A 23,278-nucleotide genomic window follows, 5' to 3' on the forward strand; every position below is an offset into this window, starting at 1 on the left:
CGCATGCTCAAACTGCATCCAAAGTAAAAACAAAGTGATGACGGCTAACGGTTTTGGAGTGCGACTGTGAACATGTTTTTTTTTTCTTTATGATTAAAGTTCAGTAATATAAATATTAAGGCAATGTTTTCGTAGGAGAAACAACGATGGTCTGATGAATGACTTCTAGGAATCTTTTAAACAAATTAAATGGAATCCGAAGCTCCTTTATTATGTTTATTTATTTATGAGGAAATTATTTTCTCAGTTTTAAGTTTCTTTTCATTAACAAAAATAGTTGCATTTTAGTATCGGCACAGAGTGTTCCCTAATAGTAAACTATCTTTCATGAACCTATGAAATTACTATCTCGAAAAAAGTACGTTTAACTTTATCAGAGATTTGTTTGGACCTTGTATACTATTCAGACCAGAGTTCACTAAAGTATTTAACACCTATTTATTTACATTTCTGCAAACAACCAACTTATAGCCTACCAAATGAGCTCGTAGAGGCTCGTTTTTAGGCATTGGTGTAAAGAATTGCTCAAAGGATTGCGCATATAGGCCTAGACCTATCTAAGAGAGCCCCAAAACATGATGATTATCTGAGAGATTCTCAAACAGCCTAATAGTAATAATACTTTATTTGTAACGCATTTTTCAATAGGCCTACAAGTTTAAAAAAAAATGCTTCACAACAGACAATAAAAACAAGGCAAACATAGCCTAAGATGAGAGCAAACAGGCAATAAAAACAAACATAAATTTAAAGCAGACTAATAGAGTAAAATATTAAAAATGAAAGTTTCAAGGAGCTTATTGTAGGTTATGTGGAGTTCTGAACATCGTTGGCTGAAAACAATATTGTCGTAATGTTTTATTCTAACTATGTCTGTGGAAACAAGTTTGACTAGGTTACAACAAATAGACCATCAAAGAGACAGAGAGAGGTAGAGAACAAGTGGGACGCTCGTAGCCTATATTTTGTCACCATTAACACATGGAAGTGTTTCTCTCAGTCATCGCTCTGAATGGCACTTCAAAACAAAAGACTGTTTATTCAAGTAGTCGAGTCTTATTTTTTATTAGGCTCGGATTTTAATCCAAACTGCTCTTAGTCTTTAATCTCCATATAAAATGGGATGATTAATTGTGGCTTGTTATGACCTTGTTTCATTTGCTGCCACTTCGGCATGGAGACAGCGCTGTCGGTATTCGCCAAACCTCCTTGCACCGTCTGGTCTCAACCGGTTAGGAAAGTGCGCGGTCTCGTGCGTTACTGCAGACTCCACGTACTGGTTCAATGCAGTTCTGTGCGCGCGCACTCACCAAACGCTGCCTCCCATTCCGTTTGGTGCTCCCTCATTGGTCGGGATAGCCACAGTTCTCCCACACCTTCCGCGTCCTGTTTGGACAACTAGGGAAGTTGACGAGTCGCTATTGGTTTCTGCTTCTCTAAACCTATTATTTAGGGGCAGGCGCCATTTACCGTGCACGGGCACGCCTAGAAGTGGAGTTGTAAACGAAGCGCGTGCACTTTTCAGCACCAGCACCTCGTGGATAGCAGCCAAACGGAGCAGAGTTGTCTTTGTGAGCTAGCTCAGTCCATTGTGACACACCGGAGACTTCTCGGTTTGCAGCGGTGTACGGCCGTTGCAGTCGCGGGAAAACTTCATTGATAGTTTTGAGTCGACACGAGGAAGACACTAAGAGGCACAGACTGAGCTTTGTTTGCCCCGGCAGCGGGCAAATAGTGCCGACAACTGCACCACGGTTGAAAGGAAGAAGTTTCTTCGCGGAAACACTCCGTTATTTTCGGCTCGCTTTTGATTTTGCGCGGTCTGGTTTTATCCAAATGTGCCCGGAAACACTACATGGCTGCAAATGAAGAGGATTAAAGAAGATAATTCATCTTAGCCGGCTTTGTCCAGACAACGGGCTGAACCGCGGTCCTCTTTTTCAGCCACATCACAGCCTGCTTCTGCCGCTAGCCGCTAAGGTCTCCATTGTGTGAGCATCTCTGTGCTAACCGCATCACAGCCGACCCGACCCCCTGGTCTACTCGGTGTGACGAGCTGTCTGCCGCCTCAAACAACTCCCGGATTTTTTTTTTTAAATCAACTTCTTGAATCCACCAACACAAAATGTGTTCAAGAGTTTGGTTCGTGACCGACCGGCGTATCAGCCAGGAGTATCCTCAAGTCCAGATCCTCCGCGCACTAAAGGAGCGCTGTGCCGACGAGGATGTTGAATTCCGCTCGCTTCTCATGGATCAAATCGTGCTCACGATCAGTGAGGGACAATTAGGCAAGTATTTACAGAAACATCCGATGTGTGGTCGCAGTCTGTGTTAGTAAACGATGTAGGGGAATGTTGTTTTTTTTGATCGACAGTGCTACGTGTTCAGCAGAGTTAATGCCAGGTGGTTATTGTTTGGGGACCCCACTGCCGTAAAGCAGGGAGGGAGAGGGCTAGCCGAGTCTGTGCAAACGTAGTGTAACCACAGCAGTGACCGCCTAACCTACTTTCCAGCTAGACTGCCTTATACCGAAAGGAGCGATGATGCTTGATTTAATTTCGCTGAATACGCTGCAATCCAAACAATGCCCTGCACGATAGGGGTAATTCAGCTGAAAATCGACAGGGGAATATTTTTTGTCAACACTTCAGAAGGCTAGATTTAAGAGGAAAAAAACGAGTGTTAACAATATTAAGTGGCAAATCATTGATTGTACTGCACGAGTCGATAACCTGAAGTTGTAGTAATTTACAACATACTCCCATCACTCTCTTCCTTTAAGTGGGAACTTGACTTAACAAAATGTTATGCTTTATAGCACAGCGAAAGATTCATGCCTTTAAACATTAATTTACACTAGTGTATATACACACACACACATATATATATATATATATTCACTAAAATGTTTATTTATGTACCAACCTCAAGTTAATTAACCTTCCATCAACTAATTTTAGATGTTCTTTTTTTCACCTCATCTGTGCCTATACAAACTTACATTAATTGCAAATATCCAGTAAATCATCTGTTGTCATTTCGATTCGTTCTTGTCCAGAACATCATATTGGTGTCCTGTCTGCTATGAAAGTGACAGAATATCACAGCACTGTCTCAAGAGGCAATGGTAATGTGATGGTAACAAAAGGAATTCTCAACAAACAGACACACATGGAATTCATCAAGGCTGTGTCAAGTAGGTCCGTGTCACCAGATGAGAGGCATGTAGGTCGCAATTAACACATACATGGGCATAAAGGCTGACACTTGCAAACATTGAGAAGAAGATGTGGAAAGAAAACATGTGAGATAGGGCAGCATTTCCCTTACACAATACACAGTTATATAAGGTGTACTATACAGATAAGTTCTGGCAAGTTACGCACAACATAGGGAATACCAACAATGGATAACTAAAGAGAGGAAGGCATTAAATTACTTTTTTCATAGGTTATTTCATAGGCCAAAGGTTATATGGGAAACTAAATGTTTTCAGTTATTGTTTTGGGGGGGGTTTATACATTGTACCTTCCACATGAAAATATCATTACATTAACTACCATTGTTACATAAGATAACCCAATAAAAAGGGTTCTGTCTTATATTAGAAGACAAGATTAAAACAGTTGGAGAAAGAACAACACAGATGGGTGGGTAAGTCTAGACCTGTTGCTTAGAATCATACACAACTGGAGCAGGGCAGTTAGCATGACATATAATCCTTGCTGGCCCCAGTCTGCACACAGTAGATGTCTTCTTGGCTCGTCATCACAGATAAGTAGCAGGTAAACAGATTGACCCCACTGTAGGCTTGCCACATCGGCTGCTTAGTTAGTGGCAGGGGTCTTGATGTACATAACATTATGTAAATATGAATTACACACACTTCATTTACACAAAGAGTAGAGAAACTCTGGAGATAGAGGGTCATTTCCAATGAATAATCAAAACAGGATTTGGCACTTTGACTGCATTGACTTTATCAAAATAAATAAAATAAATCACTATATAAAATAAGCTGTGAACTTCATGTGGATTGGCCCCAATATACATTACTAGAATCAAACATAGCTAGAAAAATAGCTAGGCAGTTCTGGGATTTAAAGTAACCTAGTAAACTCTTAACATGCAGTGACTAAGGCGAGATAAGTGCCTGTTTATAGTCCTCATTGTTTCTGCATTGGAAACATAAGTGGTATGATATCCCAAAGTCATGTGATCTAAAATTACCTTGTGGTGTTTGACCACCTCTATTAGTGGTTACAATAATTCACGACTTGTGATGGTTATATTTGGAGGTTTTGCATTTGAATAACAAGTCTAAATATTTGACAATCACATTTAATTACGTAAATAAGCGCCTTCAGAATTTAGGGAAATATATGGTCCAAACATGAATACATTGCAACTCACAATTTTAAAATTGAGACAGGCATAAAAAAGGGACTTGGATACCAGAACTTATTCAAGGAAGGTTAGAATGCATCCTGGAGCTTTAGAGTTTCCAATTGCATGGCCATCAGTCCTGGAGAATGACAAAGTTTAAGTTTTTACGAGCTGAGGGCTTGTTTTATTTCTGTTCCTATTATCACACTTTCTCCTTTTTTAAACTGTTTTGTATAGAGGAAGGCTTTCTATTAACATTAGATACCAAACAACAAGTCAAACCAAAATACCTTGCAACCCTATTTATTTTAGGGTCAGAGTTTAATCATAACCCTTAAAGGCTTTATATGCGATTTTTCACACTTAAATATTAGAAATCAAGTATATCCTCTGAAAATAACTCTGAGTCATGACTGTCTACAATGGGTGTAACACCCCGAGTCCCACTGTCTGTGATGCTTTCCAAGTTTTCCGAGTCCTATCTTCACATGTTTACATCGTTGGGACCGCCGGCCGTCTGACTCATCCCCTCGTGTATAAAAGTTGTTTAATTGAGGAACTAGAGAAAAGAAGAATAACATACTGTACTCACTGCTTAACTGTGTTTCTAGATCACGCTCATTTTGGGTAAATTTACATGCAGTGTGAAGATACGAGCATAATAAAGATTGCTAGCATTAGCATGCTAACACAACAATGCACTGCAAGTTGTTTTGGTTTCATGCTGGTGCTCAAGGGCGACATCTGCTGGATCAAAAAATTGCATATAAAGCCTTTAAACAGATAACACTTAACACCCAAGTAACAACCAGCTGCTCCAAAGGTTCTTAATGTTCTATTTTTGTGCTCTCAAGTCTTCTCAAGTTTTCTCACTCTTAATGGCGATTGATTTGTTACTTTATCAGGTTACAGAAGAAGCAACACAGGCACAGCCGTCCCCATTATCAGAGAGCGGTGGAGTGGCAGGGTCACAGCAGTTACGTTATTGCTTTATTCATTGTGTGATTGTTCTGCCTGCCAACATTTTAATAAAAAACAGCAGGCTATAAATCTACATGCCTTGATGATATTATTCTTTATATAGCCTGCCTATCAATTGATTATAAGTGAAATAAACACGGACAATATCCGACCGCATTTCTTACAAATAGTGAGTGAAAGATTAGTCAGCCATAACAACGGCTTTTATGTAGTTTTAAATTTTGGATACTAAGGCTATAACAAGGTGTCATTCTCTAATAGATTTGATTTGAGATGAACATGATTCCTAAAAAAACATCCCAAAACACCTGTAATGTTTTGAATATGCAGAAAGTTATGAATAATTAATAGTAATTCAAAAATAATTATAATTTCTTATACATAGTAAAGAAATTTCCATCAAAAATTAATTCAGAAAAAGGCACAAATTGTTGCATAAAAATTCACCAGAATGCAGGAAATGAAGTGTCTGACGCTCAAAATTATCTGGGGGGGTATGATGTATACATTTACTCAATTAACTCATTATCTTTTATTATCATTATTAGTTTTACTGATGACAGAAGACATTGAGGCATTGTTTGCCCGAACCTAACCAGAAAAGACCTACTGCATTCTGGGCCAAAAGGATACAGCCAAAAGTTAGCACAGCAATAGTCAGCATCGCCTGCTTTGTGACGTTACAATGATATTCATAGAATGCCTGTTATAGTGCTCAGGGCAGCAGAGAGAAAATGGCAAAAATCCAAAGAGTCCACTGACCTCAGTGACTATAGAGAACAAACCATATGACATATTTTTGTAGGCCAACCCGGAACTACACCACGGTCAGATGATTTTGACGTTACTACCGTTATGCCTCAGACGATCTCAAAACATATCAGCGCAGCTTAATAAATTGTTTATTGACCCAAAGATTTGATCTACAGGAGACATCACGGACTAGCGAGAGTTTCCAGCGTTTGTATCCGGCGTGATGACGGTCCCGACAACCACTGTAGTCTCATTTAGCCACTTGTTAGCAACCGCCTTTTTAAGGACGCGTAAAAACTTCACAAGTGGGGTTCTTACCTTACGTAGTTTATGTCATCTAACAAAACGCCAACATATCTTAAGCTTTTGTTAACCACAGACCTTATTTCAGGCGTCTAACCACAAACCCATTCATAATTCCCATTGACTTTTAGACGATAGACCCCATGGCGCTAAAAATGCTAACTTTTAGGACTCATTCCTGTGGCGCCCTATATGCAAAGACTTGCCTCATTTTCCTCTGGCCTGAAAATTGCCAAGACAACATAATATCAGAACAGGATCTGCAATGCAAGAGGTGCAGGAAAAATGTTCTCTGCTTTTAACTCCCTGCTCCAACCACCTCCTCCTCCAACCTCCACTCTGCTCACACCAGACATGTTTGCCTCATATTTTACTGAAATGTTTGCAACCACCAGTAACAAGTCTTCTGGGCCTGACCAACTCAGCCCAAAGGCACCAACCAAAAGTGTCACTCCCCACATTCTCCACTCGGACTGACAACGAAGTCTCTAAGCCTATGCTAGAGTCCCTTTGCACCTTTAAGAAAAAGCTAAAGACCCAGCTCTTTCATGAGTACCTACTACCTTAACGATGATGATGACGATTGTTTTGATATTATTGATGATGATAATGACTATGGTTTTGTTTGATAATGATGATTTTAAGATGGTTCCTATGCTGATTAGAACTCTCAAGAACAGCAGTCGATGTTGTGCTTTGCCTCTGTGCGTTGCCTGTCAGGTCATGTGCCTGATCGGACATAAAGCTGTGTTGTACTTACTCTCTGATGTACGTCGCATTGGATAAAAGCGTCTGCTCAATTAATTGTAGAATTGTAGCTAACCAAACCCAGCATTTCACCATCTAGAGGCAATTCAAGTCCAATTTTTTTGTGCTGTGAGATGGTTAAACTGAATTGGTAATTGATTTTCTGATCATGTGGTATCATTGTGCATGCTTGTGGGGACGTTTTTAACCAAAAGATGTTAAATGCAACACTCCTGTGTTAGTGAACAGAAGGACGGAAAATCAAGGCAGGCTCAGTATCTTAATTTACCACCAACTAAATGACATATTAGCATCCACATACAACGGGTGTTAGTATTATTGCTCATCATTATTTGGTTGAAGCGCAAATCTGCAAGGGAATTACAAATGAGACTATGAGGATCAGAGAATGGCATAGAAGTTAACTTATTTTACATCGACAAACTCTTGCCCGTGATTTAATAGGTAGAAAAATGTTAGGTTTTGCCATGAATTACAGAGATTTTGGTGGGTCTTGGTCACAAATGGGATTGTTGCTGGTGTTCATTACCACATTTTAGGATGTTTTAAAAATGATTCACAAATACATACATACCCTCTACCACATTAATACACACACAAACAATATATTGTGTGCAGACTGGGGCCAGCAAGGATTACATGTCATGCTAACTGCCCTGCTCCAGTTGTGTATGATTCTAAAACAAATATATGTTTATTCTTATATAAGATAACAAAGAGAGCACAGAGTCCCAAAGGACAACCACTTATAAGTCAATTCACAGCAGTAACTCATTTGCAAAAAAAATTAAGCAGAAGGATATATTTGCATTTTATTGGTGTTGCAATGAAGGCCAACAGCACATGCCTTAATGTTTGTGTCAACAGCAGGAAGCGCATATTTGAAATGACACGATACATTTAAAATACTTTATATTTCAGCTGTTATACCTGAAGATTGTATTTATCAAATTGTAGTCGGACAATTTTTGGGGGGAATGTTTCGCTTTTCTTTTTCATTTATATGGCAACACCACAAAAAAGTACTGGCATATGCAAATTTGACACTGAGGCATTGTTTACCCGAACCTAACCAGAAAAGATCAAAATGGAACTTGTTGCTCCTTCTCGCTTATATAGACAGACCCTCAGCCCCAGACCTACTGCATTCTGGGCCAAAAGGATACAGCCAAAAGTTAGCACAGCATATGTCTGCATCGCCTGCTTTGTGACGTACCCCCCCTAATATAATGGTAGGGGAAACACTGAATGGTATGCATCGAATGCCTGTTATGCTTAGCTTTGTCAGGCAGATTGAAAATGTGACATATGTATACAGTATGCTTAACCCTTAAAACAATACTGTTACATCTGTGGTAACTATGACAGGCCACACCCACAGTAGTAGCCTGGGCAAGATAAACCTAATTTGCTTTTGTTAAACAGAATTTTTTAGGGGGTTAGGGTTTTGCATTGGTCACATGAATCCTACTGCAGAACACATAAACACTTGCACAGATGAATAGGACTGATTCATTTGGCTGCCTCATTGGTGTCTGTGTAGTTCCCTCTGGAGATGGAGATGAACACCATGAACAGAAAATACTGTCTGTCAAAAAGCACGAGACCACGTCCCCCAACACTTCTCACTGTAACACAAATCACTGTGCTTTCTGAGGCTACACAATCAGATCATTGTGTGAGAGTGTTGAATAGGGCCGGAGAGAGACTGTGAATCCTCTTACATCTTTGCTGACATTGTGAGGAAGAGAAGGAGGAGAAAAAGAGAGAGGTCACAGTCTTTTCATGGCTTCATACTCCTATTTGCATGCTCCTCTATTTAGCACTTCCCTCCCGCCCTTTCTATACTAAGGCTACATGACTAGGCTACATGGCTTTTTTGCTGACTGCTTCTCTCTTGTTTCTGCCTCTACTTGTTCATGCACACAAAGACCCTAAAACAAATGTTGGTCTCTTCAATAGTATACTGTATGTGCCTTAGCCTATTACGTTAAGCACAGTGCCTCTGTCAGCACACTGACAGCTTTCGGTCTGATCTTATTATGTCCTGTATGCAGCAGCCGTCAAGCTTCTTTTGACCTTTGATGATCTCAGACAGTGGCGCTGTCATTATTGAGAGCATGCAGGTTCTAAGATGGCTGAAATGTACAGTAGGTCAGTGTACAGGTGATATGCTGTGCTAGTGACAAATGTGTCCCTATCCCCCTTTCCCATACATTGTATGTGCAGACCCACACATACGCAAAGGTTTTTCTGTAGCACAATCTGTTCTTACTGATCAGTTGTTGGGTGGCATCGCGTGCTCAAAAATCTCCCAGTCTGTCTCTGTTTCCTCTTCTCATCCAGGGTGAAGAAGTAGCACTAGTCACCAGTTGCATGCCGCCATATCTTTGGCAATGGCAGATGAATTAGCCATCTGTTAAGGCAATCTAATATTCTTTTATATCATCATCATTTTTGGTTTTCTTTAGCATATATAGATAGCTATTGATAGAGATTAGAGATAGCTGGTTAATGCTTTTCAAGCCGAACAGCTTATCTTTGTCAAGTGTGTCTATATCCATGGTTTATACATCCTGTGCTGAACTGAATAGGCGGTGACCTATTCAGATATGTTGAGGTAGCATGTTTTGTTTCCATAGCTCACATTTAAATAATTAACTTACTTACTGAGACATTGAAATCATTGTCTCTGTGACTTAGTTTGACTTTGCACAGAACAAACATGATGAAATTCACATAACAGTCCCTAGATGGCAATTATCGTCTACTTTAACTTGATAAAATAAATATTGCCCTTTAATTTAAGGAATTACAGAGTAGAAGGAAGTCAAAAATATCCCGAAATATAGAAAGACTTACCGTGAAAAAAGGTTTATAAGATGCTCTTTTAATACCTATTTTTTTCATCTAAAAGGGTTAGGAAGTTGTGTAGGTACAATATGATGTATTCAGTCTTACTGTTTGCTCTGATTTGTGTTCATGTTTGATTAAATTCAAGATATGCAACCTTTGGGTTCCAGACTACTCTCCCCAGTCCACTGCCCTACAGAAAGAGAGGGATATTTCTTTCTCATTCAAAGGTTTAGAAAGTAATGAACCATAAGAACTGGCAGCAATGCAGGGGAGCACTTTATACAGATATGAGCGGCATATTAATCATATCAGCATGAAAAGTCAGGTTGCAAATTCATGGCTTAACACCACCAACATCAGAGCAGACTGCCTCTGCCTTGTCCTGTAAATAGACCGGTTCTCAGTCAGAAATGAACGGTGACAACCAGAGCAGAATGCACTAACATACTCCATAGAAGTAGTAAACTTCTTCACCAGTACATAATGGTATCCAAAGTTTACCTACATTTCACAATGTCTTACAAGGTCTTAAAGTCTCCTATGTTTAGGATGTGATGACAATGAAACATCGCAAACAAGTAAGAATCATTTTTACATCTGAGGGTCAGTCCCAAATATGTGATGATTTGTTAAAAAGCAAATGAGTGGCCCTTTCAAAAATTAATGAATTCTTCTCCCCCCCCCCCCATCTTTCACCGCATTACCCTCCAGGTCTGCGAGTTGATCAGGAATTGGTAACCTCTTACCCACAAGTGGTGGTAGTACGGGTTCCCACGCCCTGGGTGCAGTCAGACAGTGACATCACTGTGCTTCGCCACCTTGAAAAGATGGGCTGTCGGCTGATCAACAGACCCCAGGCCATACTCAACTGTGTCAACAAGTTCTGGACCTTCCAGGAGCTGGCTGGCCACGGCGTGCCTCTTCCTGACACTTTCTCTTACGGTAAATAAATACTTAACAGTTCTCATTTTAAATAATCAGTAAGTCAGTATTTATGTGAACTGGCTTTTTTATGCACACAAAATACATTTTCACATTCTGGCTGTTCAAGACCTGCTGCATTAAATTGTAACCTCGAAAGGAACAGTCAAACTGGCATCTCCTCCTGCTTTGTTGTTGACATATCCGAAGTCCCATCCCTTCTTGATTTTTAATTTGTTTGTGAGGGAGAAGTGACATTCTGTCAACTGGGTAGATGTAAGCGCAGCGAAAAAAAACAGCGGACACAAGGGCGTTTTGAAAACAGGCGCTGCCAGCGCAAAAATGCTGTCTGAGGACACAGGCCCCTAGTTAACACATGTTTTTTTTTTTATATAGACTGCTACTGAGAACATATGGAATAACTGGTTTACATTTCAATCAACTAAATCACATATATTTAATCATTTCATTTTCACCAAGGCAAGGATGTATCTTGCAGCAAAAGCCAAACTGCTCTTAATTTGTTGTAGTGTCTTGGTTTGATTAGACAATACAAGTGCTGACAATCAATATAAAACCTATCCATCTGTTTTTAGCAGAAAGCAGAGAGAAAAAGATTCAGACAGAGGGAAAGGAGAAAAGAAAGCGGAGAGGGTTTTTGGCCTACATTCCATTCGTCTCTCTGCACAGTAGGCCAGGCGATGCATGCAGAGCGGCTGTAGAGCTTATGTAACAAAACCCCACCCCCTCCCCGTGGCCCCGCCCTCTGCCCCCTCATGTTTTTTGAAAATAAAGGATGCCATTCCCTCCCTCCTGACCTCTACAGCAGCTTGTGACGTGGTCAGACCCACATTTGCTGTTCCCTCCTTGCCTTCCTTAGCTCCCTCTGTTTTTTCTCCCTCTCAGTGAAAACACATGTGAATCTGTGTGTCTGAAAAAAGGCATGTGACAGGCCAGTTCACATCTGTTCCCTTGACTGAATACCATAAAGGACCAGGCAGGGAGACACAGAGAAAGAGAGACACGGGGAAGTGCAGTGGAGACAGAAAGTGGAAAGATGTTATTTTCTCCTCCATTTTTCAATATTTCTGACACATTTTTCAATCACTTCTGAAGCCAAGGCAGAGAACCTGAAGCACATTTGTGGCTAAAAGCTGCCAGTCTGAATCCTTGTCAGATATGATCAGCTTCTTTGTATTAATGCATACCTCAGCGGCTGCTCTTTTTCAATCCGATGAATTAGAAAGCAAGATATGTAAAAGCCTGGGACAACACTCCTACAGCCTTGCTGTTTTGAGTCACTTCAGTTGCCAAGGCAACAGGCTACAGTTCCTCCCCCATGCTGCTCAGTCGTCTGTAATGTGTGAACCATGCCATCAAAACAAGGACAATTTTTAAACATTTGGGTACATGTTTGTGTGTTTGATTTGTGTTTGTGTGCATTGGTATTTTCCAGGAGGACATGACAACTTCCGTAAGATGATTGATGAGGCGGAGCCGCTAGGCTACCCTGTGGTGGTGAAGAATGCACGTGGCCACAGAGGTAAGACCAACCGTCTAGATATTGCTGTCACAAGCCTACACCCCCACTCAAAGACATGTACACTGCACACTGCACCTAATACCAGCCTGTTCCACCCTTGTATAAAATTCACTGACAGAGTGTTAAATAATTAGGTCTGTGGTGATGTAGGAAACAAAGCAGATGTGTGTCTACTATGCTAATAGTTTTGCTTTTAGTTTACAAATTGTTTACCCATTGTGCCTAAATCCTAAATTCACAGGGGGGGTGTGTGGAACTTTTAGCTTTGTCATTAATGCTTCCAAGAGATAAGTCCCAGTGTCTAAGCACCCATTAGCCTATCCATAGTTATTGATACTTGCCTGGCTTGGCATTGTGTTAAAAAAGAAACTAAGAAATAACAATAGACCTTGACTAGTGGTGTTCTTCAACATGTATTGTTAGGGAAAGCAAACGTTGTTCAAAGACTTGACCTTTTTTTTATGGAGTTCTGCATCTCAGGGGCTACTTTCCTTCCCTCTGTGATCGAACATTAACATTGGCCAAAGTCCAGCATTCCTTCTAATGACCATACAAAAGGCATGTGAACAAATACATAGGCCATTACAAAGTATCCTGAATCACTGGTAGTAGGGGGTCTGTACTAAATGTCACATTTTTATTTCATGCACTCTTTCAAGGGAATTGTCCAAATTAAGTTTCAATACCATACAAAGTAATTATGGCCATGTGTCCCAATGAGTCACAGGACAATTTGGCATTTATTTTCTTGTTTTTTTACTTGTAAAGTGCTACATGGTACTGGCTACAGTCCATTTTCATCAAGTAAAAGATGTTACCAAAGGATTGCCCTGTCATCTTACACTGTTCATCACTTTGAGTAAGAGCACGTTTTTTTCCCTGTGAAGGAACAGTATCATCTAACTTGACAACTAGGAGAGGCAGCTAAGATGTGCTAATTAAAACAGGCGTCTTCTATGCTCTGTGAGAAGCAGTTCTGTGGCTGCTAAGAGGAGTGTCCTTTTCATTATATGGGAATTGGGAACTGACACGGGGCTTGGTCAGCAAAGGCAGCTACTTGTCAGGACACTGTTAAAGTTATCCAACCGCTTGAGCAATTTCACACATTTCAAAAACATGTTTTTAATGTAAGAAAAAGAGGTCTATTTAACCTGAAACTTGCTATTTTTTACTCCCTTTCTTCATCTAACGTCTCCTTTCCTCCCTCTCCAAGGCAAGGCTGTGTTCCTGGCCCGGGACAAACACCACCTGACAGACCTGTGCCACTTGATCCGCCATGACACCCCTTACCTGTTTCAGGAGTATGTCAAAGAGTCACATGGCCGGGATGTGCGGGTTGTTCTGGTTGGTGGCCGCGTCATAGGCTCAATGCTACGCTGCTCCACTGATGGCCGTATGCAGAGCAACTGCTCTCTGGGTAGGAAGACATACACTAAATAACTGAATTATGGATACTATTACATAATAGACACATTACACTTTACTAAGTAACCAGTTACTCCCAGCCCTGCTTGTATGAATGATACTCCACAGGTTGAAGAGGCATTAGTTGAGTATTATTAGTAGCAGAAAATATTTATTTTGCTAATATTTATCCATGCCCAGCATCTTTTTTTTTACAAGCGCTCTGCCATTTTTGTGCAGCCGCTCAACTTTTCAGAAAGGCGCTGTTGATGTCAAGGGCGCTCTTTTGAAATTGTATGATGTTCCCCATATTTAGCCCCCTATGGATCATATCTTGTACTCACATCCTCTGTGCTCTGTGTCTCCTGGGGTAAAAAACAATCTCAAATATAAAACATGCAGTAAAAAATAATGGAGCCGTGTCAGTCATACAGTGGCCACTGTCAACAAACTGTTGTCATAGAGACAGGACTTACATTCAGCGCTTTTCTTCTCAGAGCACAAACGCTTCCGGGCGCACATCTGGCGCTTTTCTGCCAACAAAAAACGCTATATGGGGCCTTTATGTCCTATTGTTAAAGCGATTACTAGAGTAATCATTATGTAGTTCTTTTTATTTTGCAATCTAAAACTTCTGTGATTCACACTGGACTCAATGCGGGCAGCATTATGCTGTTGTCGATTGTGCTCAGGGGTTAATTTGTAAATCCTGAGGTCCCGGAGCAGAGAGAGTAGCCATACTGTTTTGGCGGGGCAGGAGGAGACAAAAAAAGTCACGCAGTACATAAAAATTCACAGCCTCTGGCACCGCGGAGCGTTCACAATGATCGCTCAAAATCAACTGGAGAGAACTGTGTAGAATCACTGTGTACATCTGTGTCCCCCGCGCTCTCTCTGAGTGACATGCTGACTATTTTCAGTTGAGAAAAGTCATTCTGTATGATGACATCATACCAGGTGCTGCGCAAATTACTATTTAATTAATTAATTTGAATCTTCTGGACTTTTAATTACTGTTAGTAATACTTAGTATTAACATTTCATTATTAGAACATTTATTACTTCAACAGCCTCAAACCTCACAATGAAAATTCACACAGACATGACCATTTTTTTTGTTTATAATAAACAGAGTGAGGGTGACAAGCGGGCGCAAAGACATCAATGTGCACTCATCGCACGTTGCAGCTGTTTTGAAAGCATCATTCTGTTAACAGAGACTACAGGCTGCAGTGTAGATCACACTCTTCTCTGGTACACTAAGTTACAATAGAACAGGTGATTGATTTGAGTGTCTGTTTCATGTCTCTGTGTAATGGCACCTCGCTTGTCCTTCATGAGCTCTTTCTCATAGACAGTAAACACATCTTACTTTTTTTTTTAACTCTAAGTTTAAAAAAAGTCAAGTTTAATCAGTCAAGCAACTAATTAATCCATTAATTCCATGAATGTTTTGTCACTCACTGTCACCTGTGTGGTAGCTGTGGGGGGGAAGGGGAGGGGTGGCGGGTAACCAGGGGAACAGGGTTGTAGACGGATCCTGCATGCAGCAGGACCAACTATTGTGGTTTACTTGCTTTATTGGAGAAATCTAGGAGAGAAAAAAAGAGTTCATAAAGGGAGCAAGGCAAGCCTCCCCAAAAACTTGGCAACACTGCACAGGGTTAATTTAAAGTTCTGTCTTTCCACACATTACATCACAGCGTAGGACTAATGGGAATTATTTTGAAAAGAACAGAGCCTTAATCAGCGCTTTCCTGCATTTTTGCGTTCGTACACCTGACGTTTTATTACTGTTTGAGTGTGCTCCTTTTTTCTGTTTTTTAAAATCCACAATGCAACAAGCATGATCGCTTTTTAACACAAATGTGGACTACAAAACTATTATCAATTTAAGAAAAATTTGTAACTGATAATTATTTATTTAACGAGTACTCGTTTGCACCCCTACAACACACACACTGAGGTGCGGGGTTGACAGACAGACAGACGGATATCTGTCTAAGGCTCGTATATTGATTTGAAACAGTGGTGCATGCTTCTAAAATGTACAGCAAAAACGTATCTCAACTTGTTAATCCAATTTATTAGACTGACAACAGAATGAAAGAATGCGGTTGTAATTACGGTAAGTGACTAGTCCACAGTTTGGCCAACATCCGCACTTATGGAAAGCCCTGCATTAAATAAGTCGTATTATGTAAATACAGATAGGAGCACCATTTGTCCATGAGCTTAACAGTACTTTCAGTAGTGACCAATCACGTACTAGTACCAAACAATTCTGATTCTCTGTGCCCATTCCTAGCTCTGACACGAAAAATATGTCTGCTGGATTGCAGTCAGTTGATTTCTTCAGGGTGACTTCAGTACAAGCTTGTTCATTTAACAGTTTCCCCAAACTTGTTGTTTTCCTTTTTAAGATATTTTTAATTACCTTATAACCATTATATATTTGGTCATAGTTAACATACACTTGATGTCAAATGACACTTGCGCTATGTCATTTGTAAAGATCTTTATTTCATAATGTTTCCCTTTTTGTCTGAAACATTTTGGTTTGCAGAAAATGCCCTTATAACCAGAACAGACTATAACCAGAACAGTGGGATATTTTACCATACAACAAGAAATAAAACTGTAAATGTAACGCATTACTGTAACTTATATACACTAATATTTGCGGTAACTAGTCGTGTGTCTAGTTACTTTTCAAATTCAATATCCTTTTCCAATTAGAGAAATCTAAAAGCACTCGTTACACGTTTCTTTAAATGAAATAACCAAAAGGGGCTTATGACGTCAGTCATCAGATTATTCTTTATGTAACAGATGTTGTGAACATTTGCACTGATTCTGTGATACTAAATATTGACACTAGCAAAATGCCCCAAAAATATTTCTATGATAGTACAATTTCTCGTTAGATATAATTACACTCTTGGACAATCTAGATGGTGAAATGAATGACAGAATGTAGTTGGTATTAACCATTTTGATGTCTGTCTGGATTTTTAGGTGGAGTAGGTATGATGTGCCCACTGAGCGAGCAGGGCAAGCAGCTTGCCATAGAAGTGTCCAACATCCTCGGCATGGATGTGTGTGGCATTGACCTCCTGCAGCTCAATGATGGCTCATTTGTGGTTTGCGAGGCGAATGCCAATGTAGGCTTCATCGCCTTTGACCAGGCCTGTGGCATGGATGTGGCGGGCATCGTCGCAGACTTTGCCCTCTCAATGCTCCCCAGCCGCCTGACCCGTAAGATGTCCCTGCTGTCCGTTGTGTCGAGCACCAGCGAGACCAGTAGCGAGCACGAGGTGTGTTCTGTGCCCAGTGGTGGAGGCTCCCTACCTGAGGCCGTCTGCAACATGAGTGTGGGTTCTACTTCCAGCGAGAGTGACCCGGAGCTGGCCGAGCCCTCCCAGTCCTCGCCCCGCCAGTCCACAGCCCCAACCTTGCCTAATCTCTCTGACCTTCCTGATCCAGCCTACAACTTCAACACCCTCCTCGCCAACGAGATCAAGTTATTGACTGAATGATATTATGCATCTTAATTACACACAAAACACCACAGACACAACACATATACACACTCCCTGTACGCATGATAACAAACATTCCTTTGAAAAACGCATATCAGTACAAACTTTTAAATCATAGGAAGTTAAATGGAAATCAAGAGCAGAGAAACACACAACCACAGAGGTATAAACATGAACATTCCCCTACTTACTAATTAGAAATTAAAAGATCTGAGGCTGCTCCCCTGATTCTCCTCGCTTTGCATGTCTTTTTTGAAAACTGCAAACCACACCATCTAAACATAGCTTACACTGCAGCATGGTGCGAAGTGGTAGAATACACTAAATAAGAACACTGCCAAACAGCCTCGTTTTTAGGTGTGGGTGTGGGATTCCCATAAAGGCTAAAACCTGCCATATTTTTACCCTTTTAACATGCATAAATAATTTAAAAAACTAATGCATCCAATAAAAAAGAGGTTTTCCTGCTGAGACTACAGCTACGTTTGGTGGTTGATGAGAGGCAAGATGAAGTGTTGTTGTTTTGTTTTTTCTAGATAAAGTTGTTTGGATTGGAAAACAAAACACCCTTGCGCCAAGCACACTACACTGTCAGTTCCAATGTAGAAATTAAGTGCACCTGTCATGCCTGTCATATGTTGTGATCTCAATGAAACAGATTGTGAATTTGTTATATTTTTTATTAAGTTACAACTTTACTAATAAAATGCACATTGGCTTATTTGAAGTAGCTAGAGCTGATTTGAAGTAGCTAGAGCTTATTCACTGACAGTGAAAAGAGAATGATGTTGTGGTGCCATTTTAATTTTTTAATTTTTGTGCGTTAAAGGCTTTATATGCTATTTTTTGATCCAGCAGATGTCGCCCTTGAGCACCAGCATGAAACCAAAACAACTTGCGGTGCATTGTTGTGTTAGCATGCTAATGCTACCGATCTTTATTATGCTCGTATCTTTACACTGCAAGTAAATTTACCCGGAATGAGCGTGATCTAGAAACACAGTGAAGCAGTGAGTACAGTATGTTATTCTTCTTTTCTCTAGTCCCTCAATTAAACAACTTTTATACACAAGGGGAGGAGTCAGCCGCCGTCCGGGCGATGTAAACAAACTGAAAATATAACTTGGAAAACATCACAGACAGTGGGACTCGGGTGTTACACCCATTGTAGACAGTCTTTACTCAGAGTTATTTTCAGAGAATATACTTGATTTCTATTATATTTAAGTATGAAAAATCGCATATAAAGCCTTTAATAAGAATATAAGAAAAAAACAAATTCCAGCACCATAACACCTGAATATCATCCTGGATGCTAACACTGGTCGTAAACTGATTTGTTGTACACTGTTAATGAAGCAGGCTAATGTTAAATTACGTAAAACTGCCCTTACATGAGCAAAAAAGTAGAAATAACAAATAGCTATTATTTTCTTTCAGTCACAACTTGAAATATAAACTGTTTGAGTGCCATTATTTGATTTTATTTCTTTACATTCTTATATAGGTTGTCTGACTAGCCTTACCAGCAGCAGCAGTCTGCTGCTTTTTAAAGATTCACTCAATGTCTAGCACTTTATGATTAACAGATGCATTTTGTTTCTCGCTCAGATTACATTTAGGAAACTTGAGACAGAGTGTGAAAGCTGCGTCTACACTTGCGAACAAAATATACCTCAGAACAGTGACTTCTCACTGCCATATAGTGGAGCGGCTAAGTGCTTATTTTTGTCAGAATCTTTCAGATACTTGAAATTTCAAGATGGCCACCACCTTAGTGAAGCAGTTAGGCTTAAGAAATCATTTAGTTGGTGATACAAGCAAAAAAATTGGTATGAGCAGTCTCTAAGGGTTGCTTGACAAGAAAACACTCCCAGCCACAATTTATATTTTCAAGAAAGATACATTTTCTCATCGAAATGTATTGGGTTTTTTCATTAAGGATGATTTGGTGTCATTTTATTTTATATGTTTTAGATCATGCTGAAGAACAACTTTTAACGCATCAAAATACAGTTGTGTTGATTTGTTGATCATAGATAGATTAGACAAGAGTGAATATCTGCACTACCAGGGCACACTGGTGATATATCACTGCTGTTAACCTCAGAGTGGGGTTCAATGTCAGCTAATTGAAAGTTAGTATCCCAAATGCTGTCTAATTGACCCCAAAACAGTTAGATAGCCGCACCTGAATTGACAGGTTGTGCCAGCGCGGGAGAGCCGAGCCAAGGTTAATGGGGTTTTAGTTAACCGGATGGTGTACAGATCGCACGGGACATAAATGGCATTGGATGAACGATCGGACTAAGTGTAGGGTTAAGGCATGAACTTAGTTGTATCCCATACATCAAAGTGCTTGGTAAAAGGTGGTAAACGGATAAACCCTCGGCCTCTGCCTATGCATTTGCTGCAGACATGCAGAAGCCATCATAACAGTTGAGAAAACTAACTGGGACAGATGTTTAATTTGTCAGCAGGACACCAAGGAAAAACTCATTCAGCCGAGTTTATTCAACAGAGAGCACGAGTCTTCTGGACTCCACTTCCACCTATTGCGGAGAGTTGTTGGGAGTTGACCAAATATGGGTGCACCAAGGCATGTACTGGAAGGTGTAAGTGCATCAGATATGGACTCAGTTGCACATGCCTATGTAGTTGCCCCTGCTAAAACCTATTTGCATGTTTCTTTTGCCAGAGTTATTCCCCGTTGTTCTGTGTTTTCAGGTGTAGGCCTATGGCTCGGCTTCCCCTCACCACATAGGCGCATCATGTTTTATTTTGACACCAGCCTATTACTGTGAAAATTGCTTCCACTGCCTATATCTAACAGTGAAGCACATTTTCAGTTTAGTTCCTTAGTATTGTTTGAGATACTTTCTGTTTGTCATGGTTCCGTGGATGTGTCAGCCAGAGCTGCTGTTGCCTCTGGAGCTGTACTTATTGTCATTCAGTGTTAGCCATTGCTCAATGATTATTTTGGAGCACTGTCCGTTCAGCACCACAACTGTGCTAATTTATTAATCTTATTTTTTGTTTTCCCACCCCTTAGTATTTATTTGACAAATTGAATGGCTGTTAGTTTAAAAAAAAAAAAAAAAACCTCCCTTGTGACTGTTACCTGGAAAGGGGGGGTGGGTACCGTAGTGAACCCTGAGATTTTCATGCTTGTATCACCAAATAAACCATTATATCACTTAACTGCTCCACCAAGGTGTCGGCCATCTTGAAAAATGGCCGCCATCATGAAATTTCAAATGTCTCGGACAATTTTCTTGTCAAGTGACCCATGGAGACTGCTCATGCCAATTTTCACGCTTGTATCACAAATTGAAAGATTATAGCACTTATCTGCTCCACTAATAGGATAGCTTAAGATATTCAAAAGTACAAAACATATCAGCCAGAATCCGTTGTTGTTCCCCAATGGCCCATGTTGTACCAGGTGTTCCTTCCCTTTATGTCCTAAGATTTAAAAGGGTAGTTGTGTGTAATTTTTTATTTTTTTTTACTTTTTCTTTTGTAAATATTTAGGTAGCAGATGAGCTCCAGTGAATGCTAGTGTCCAGATGCTTAAACTGGACTGGCTGAAATAACTACCAACATAGAAATTTTACAAAGTTATTGATGACAAACTTGTTTGTACAGAGCTGCAACATTGAAGGGTTGTATCTGCAATTTGGTGCTAATATTTCAGGATTTGTTTAGGAATTTTAGATTTTACTCTTTATTGTTTTAACCTAGTTTTTGATAATAAAAAAACGAGTATCTTAACCCACAAAAACATGTTGGCATGATGTTCAAATAAAAAATGAAAACTCTATTTTTGCAGTCTCTTTGGATAGAATGTTACTTTTCTTTCCTTTGAAAAGAAAGGAAAAAAATATCCAGGGATTTAAATGGCCAAGAGCTTTTCGCTTATGGGTTTCCTGTTTATTACCTCGTACACCTTTCCATAAAACTATTAACACAAAGGAATGGTACACTGGGATACATTATTTCACTTGGAATAATTAACAGCTTTGAACAAAAGCAAACCCTAAAATGTTGTCATGTTGTGACATCCATGTATGTAGGCTCGTAACTCCTCTGTTAAAAGCATCTCAGGGAAGCAGCCTGGATCTCACCCCTGACCCCAAAAGACACTACATATCCAACCAAACTAGACCTGTTAAAATAAACCACCCATATCCATATAGGTAGACAAAAAGACACACAAACAACAATGAAAAAAAGGTTGTCAACTACAGTATGAGGCTATTTGGTGTATACCATGGTTCACATGCACTTTTTTTCCTTGCTTGTTTTATATTGTTCCTTGTTTTATTCCTAATTTATGGTATTTAAAAAAAAAAAGTGGGTTGAGTGCACTAATATTGTCTCAATAAACTGAAACCGCTGTGAAGCTTGATTTTATTTCCCTTTCTTGAGGGCCAGGTTTACTGGAATCTAACAGTGATCACAGTGGTTCCACCAAGAAAATAACACCATTGACACCTTTGTGAAGTTGTCTGGTATCTTAATAATGAAAGTATCCGACGAACAAACTGTGAAATCTGCTGATGTCCTCTTTCCTGACATGTAAAGGCCGGTGGGCTTGATCAAGTCAAATCCCAACATGCTCCAGTTGTTGTTGTCCCCAATGTTTTTAAGTCTTTGTCTTTGTATTGAAGCTTGTGTTATTCACCATTTTGTACATCAGTGTAAATCAAAGCTCACATATCCTTACATACATTAAATAAGCCAGCCATAGAAAAGAGGGAGGTGCTCATTCTGTTTTACAGACCCTGTTATTTCAATCTGTCTATAATGAATCACTCATACAAAGCACATTTAGCCATTGCATGGTCATTTCAATGTGCCCTAACAACTGAAAATGCCTTTTCATTGTCTGGTTTCCTTTGGGAGCAGTAATATAAAGATCACTATCAAGCTCCCAGGTCAGGTGGTGTTCCTTTGCTTGGTCTTTATTAATCAGTGGCCATGATAAAGTAGATATCAGGCATTGAAGCTACTGAAAGAAATGGGTACCACATACTTAGGGAAAGACAAATGTGTTGAAACAGGAAATGCTCAAATGTGTATCGGCCTATGTAATGCATAGGAAGCCTAGAACAAACTGTAGGGACCTCTGGACTAGCCACTGTGTGCAAACACAACAGCACAATGTTAATATTTAAATCCAAACTGCTGCTAATGTATATTTGGCTCAAAAAATATAAAGGGAATATGAGGAAATCCAATGTTTGTGTTTTACTGCCTCTCAACACTTTAAAATGAATCTGAAAGCCAAAAACAAACATTTTGTTGTATAGTTCCATTCTAATAACACTAGTTGTGAGAAGTTTCTAAAAGTGATTCTTTGTTTTTGATATAATGAATAAATGTTTAATAATTGTATATAAAACGTAGGATTTCACAGCAATTTTCAGGTTCGTTTTATGTCTTGTGTTTCAAAGCAAACCTGAGGTTTGTGTAAAGGTTTACAATATTCTTTGATTTTCAGAGGAAAATGCAGTGTTTATGCTTCAGGAGAAACAAATGCAGCCCCCGGTTATGACAGAAACATTTCAAACTTTTCATTCTATCTCCATATCAAACTGAATTAAAAGGAGGTTCAGGACTGAAGGTTATAAGATAAGCAAAAACATTGCTTAAAAGGTTGGTTAAGAAATGCTTTTTCCATCATTCTGTTCTGTATCATTCTGACAGTGTTACAAACTGGATCCCAAAATAATGTCACTCAAACGTGCAAAAAGATGTAAATATATATCCCTCTTTTTTTTAGATGAAAATAAAGATGAGTCATTATTCAGACCAA

General features: G+C 39.7%; 1 protein-coding gene across 1 annotated transcript; it reads left to right on the top strand.

The window, feature by feature from the left end:
* The first annotated feature begins 700 nt into the window (after positions 1 to 700).
* rimkla (ribosomal modification protein rimK-like family member A) lies at positions 701 to 23,272 on the top strand. The gene is made up of 5 exons (XM_061056983.1): positions 701 to 2,288; positions 10,759 to 10,989; positions 12,425 to 12,511; positions 13,725 to 13,928; positions 16,934 to 23,272. The coding sequence occupies exons 1-5, from the start codon at positions 2,126 to 2,128 to the stop codon at positions 17,452 to 17,454; spliced, it is 1,206 nt and encodes a 401-aa protein (XP_060912966.1). The 5' UTR covers positions 701 to 2,125; the 3' UTR covers positions 17,455 to 23,272.
* Positions 23,273 to 23,278: the final 6 nt, after the last annotated feature.

The sequence above is a fragment of the Labrus mixtus genome, chromosome 15, assembly GCF_963584025.1.
Source record: "Labrus mixtus chromosome 15, fLabMix1.1, whole genome shotgun sequence".
Lineage (NCBI taxonomy): Eukaryota > Metazoa > Chordata > Actinopteri > Labriformes > Labridae > Labrus > Labrus mixtus.

Excerpts from the sequence above, each read along its gene's own strand:
- rimkla (XM_061056983.1), top strand. The coding sequence starts at position 2,126 with ATGTGTTCAAGAGTTTGGTTCGTGACCGACCGGCGTATCAGCCAGGAG. Across the intron at positions 10,990-12,424 it reads TCCTGACACTTTCTCTTACG|GAGGACATGACAACTTCCGT; the intron begins GTAAATAAATAC and ends GGTATTTTCCAG. Across the intron at positions 12,512-13,724 it reads GAATGCACGTGGCCACAGAG|GCAAGGCTGTGTTCCTGGCC; the intron begins GTAAGACCAACC and ends TCCCTCTCCAAG.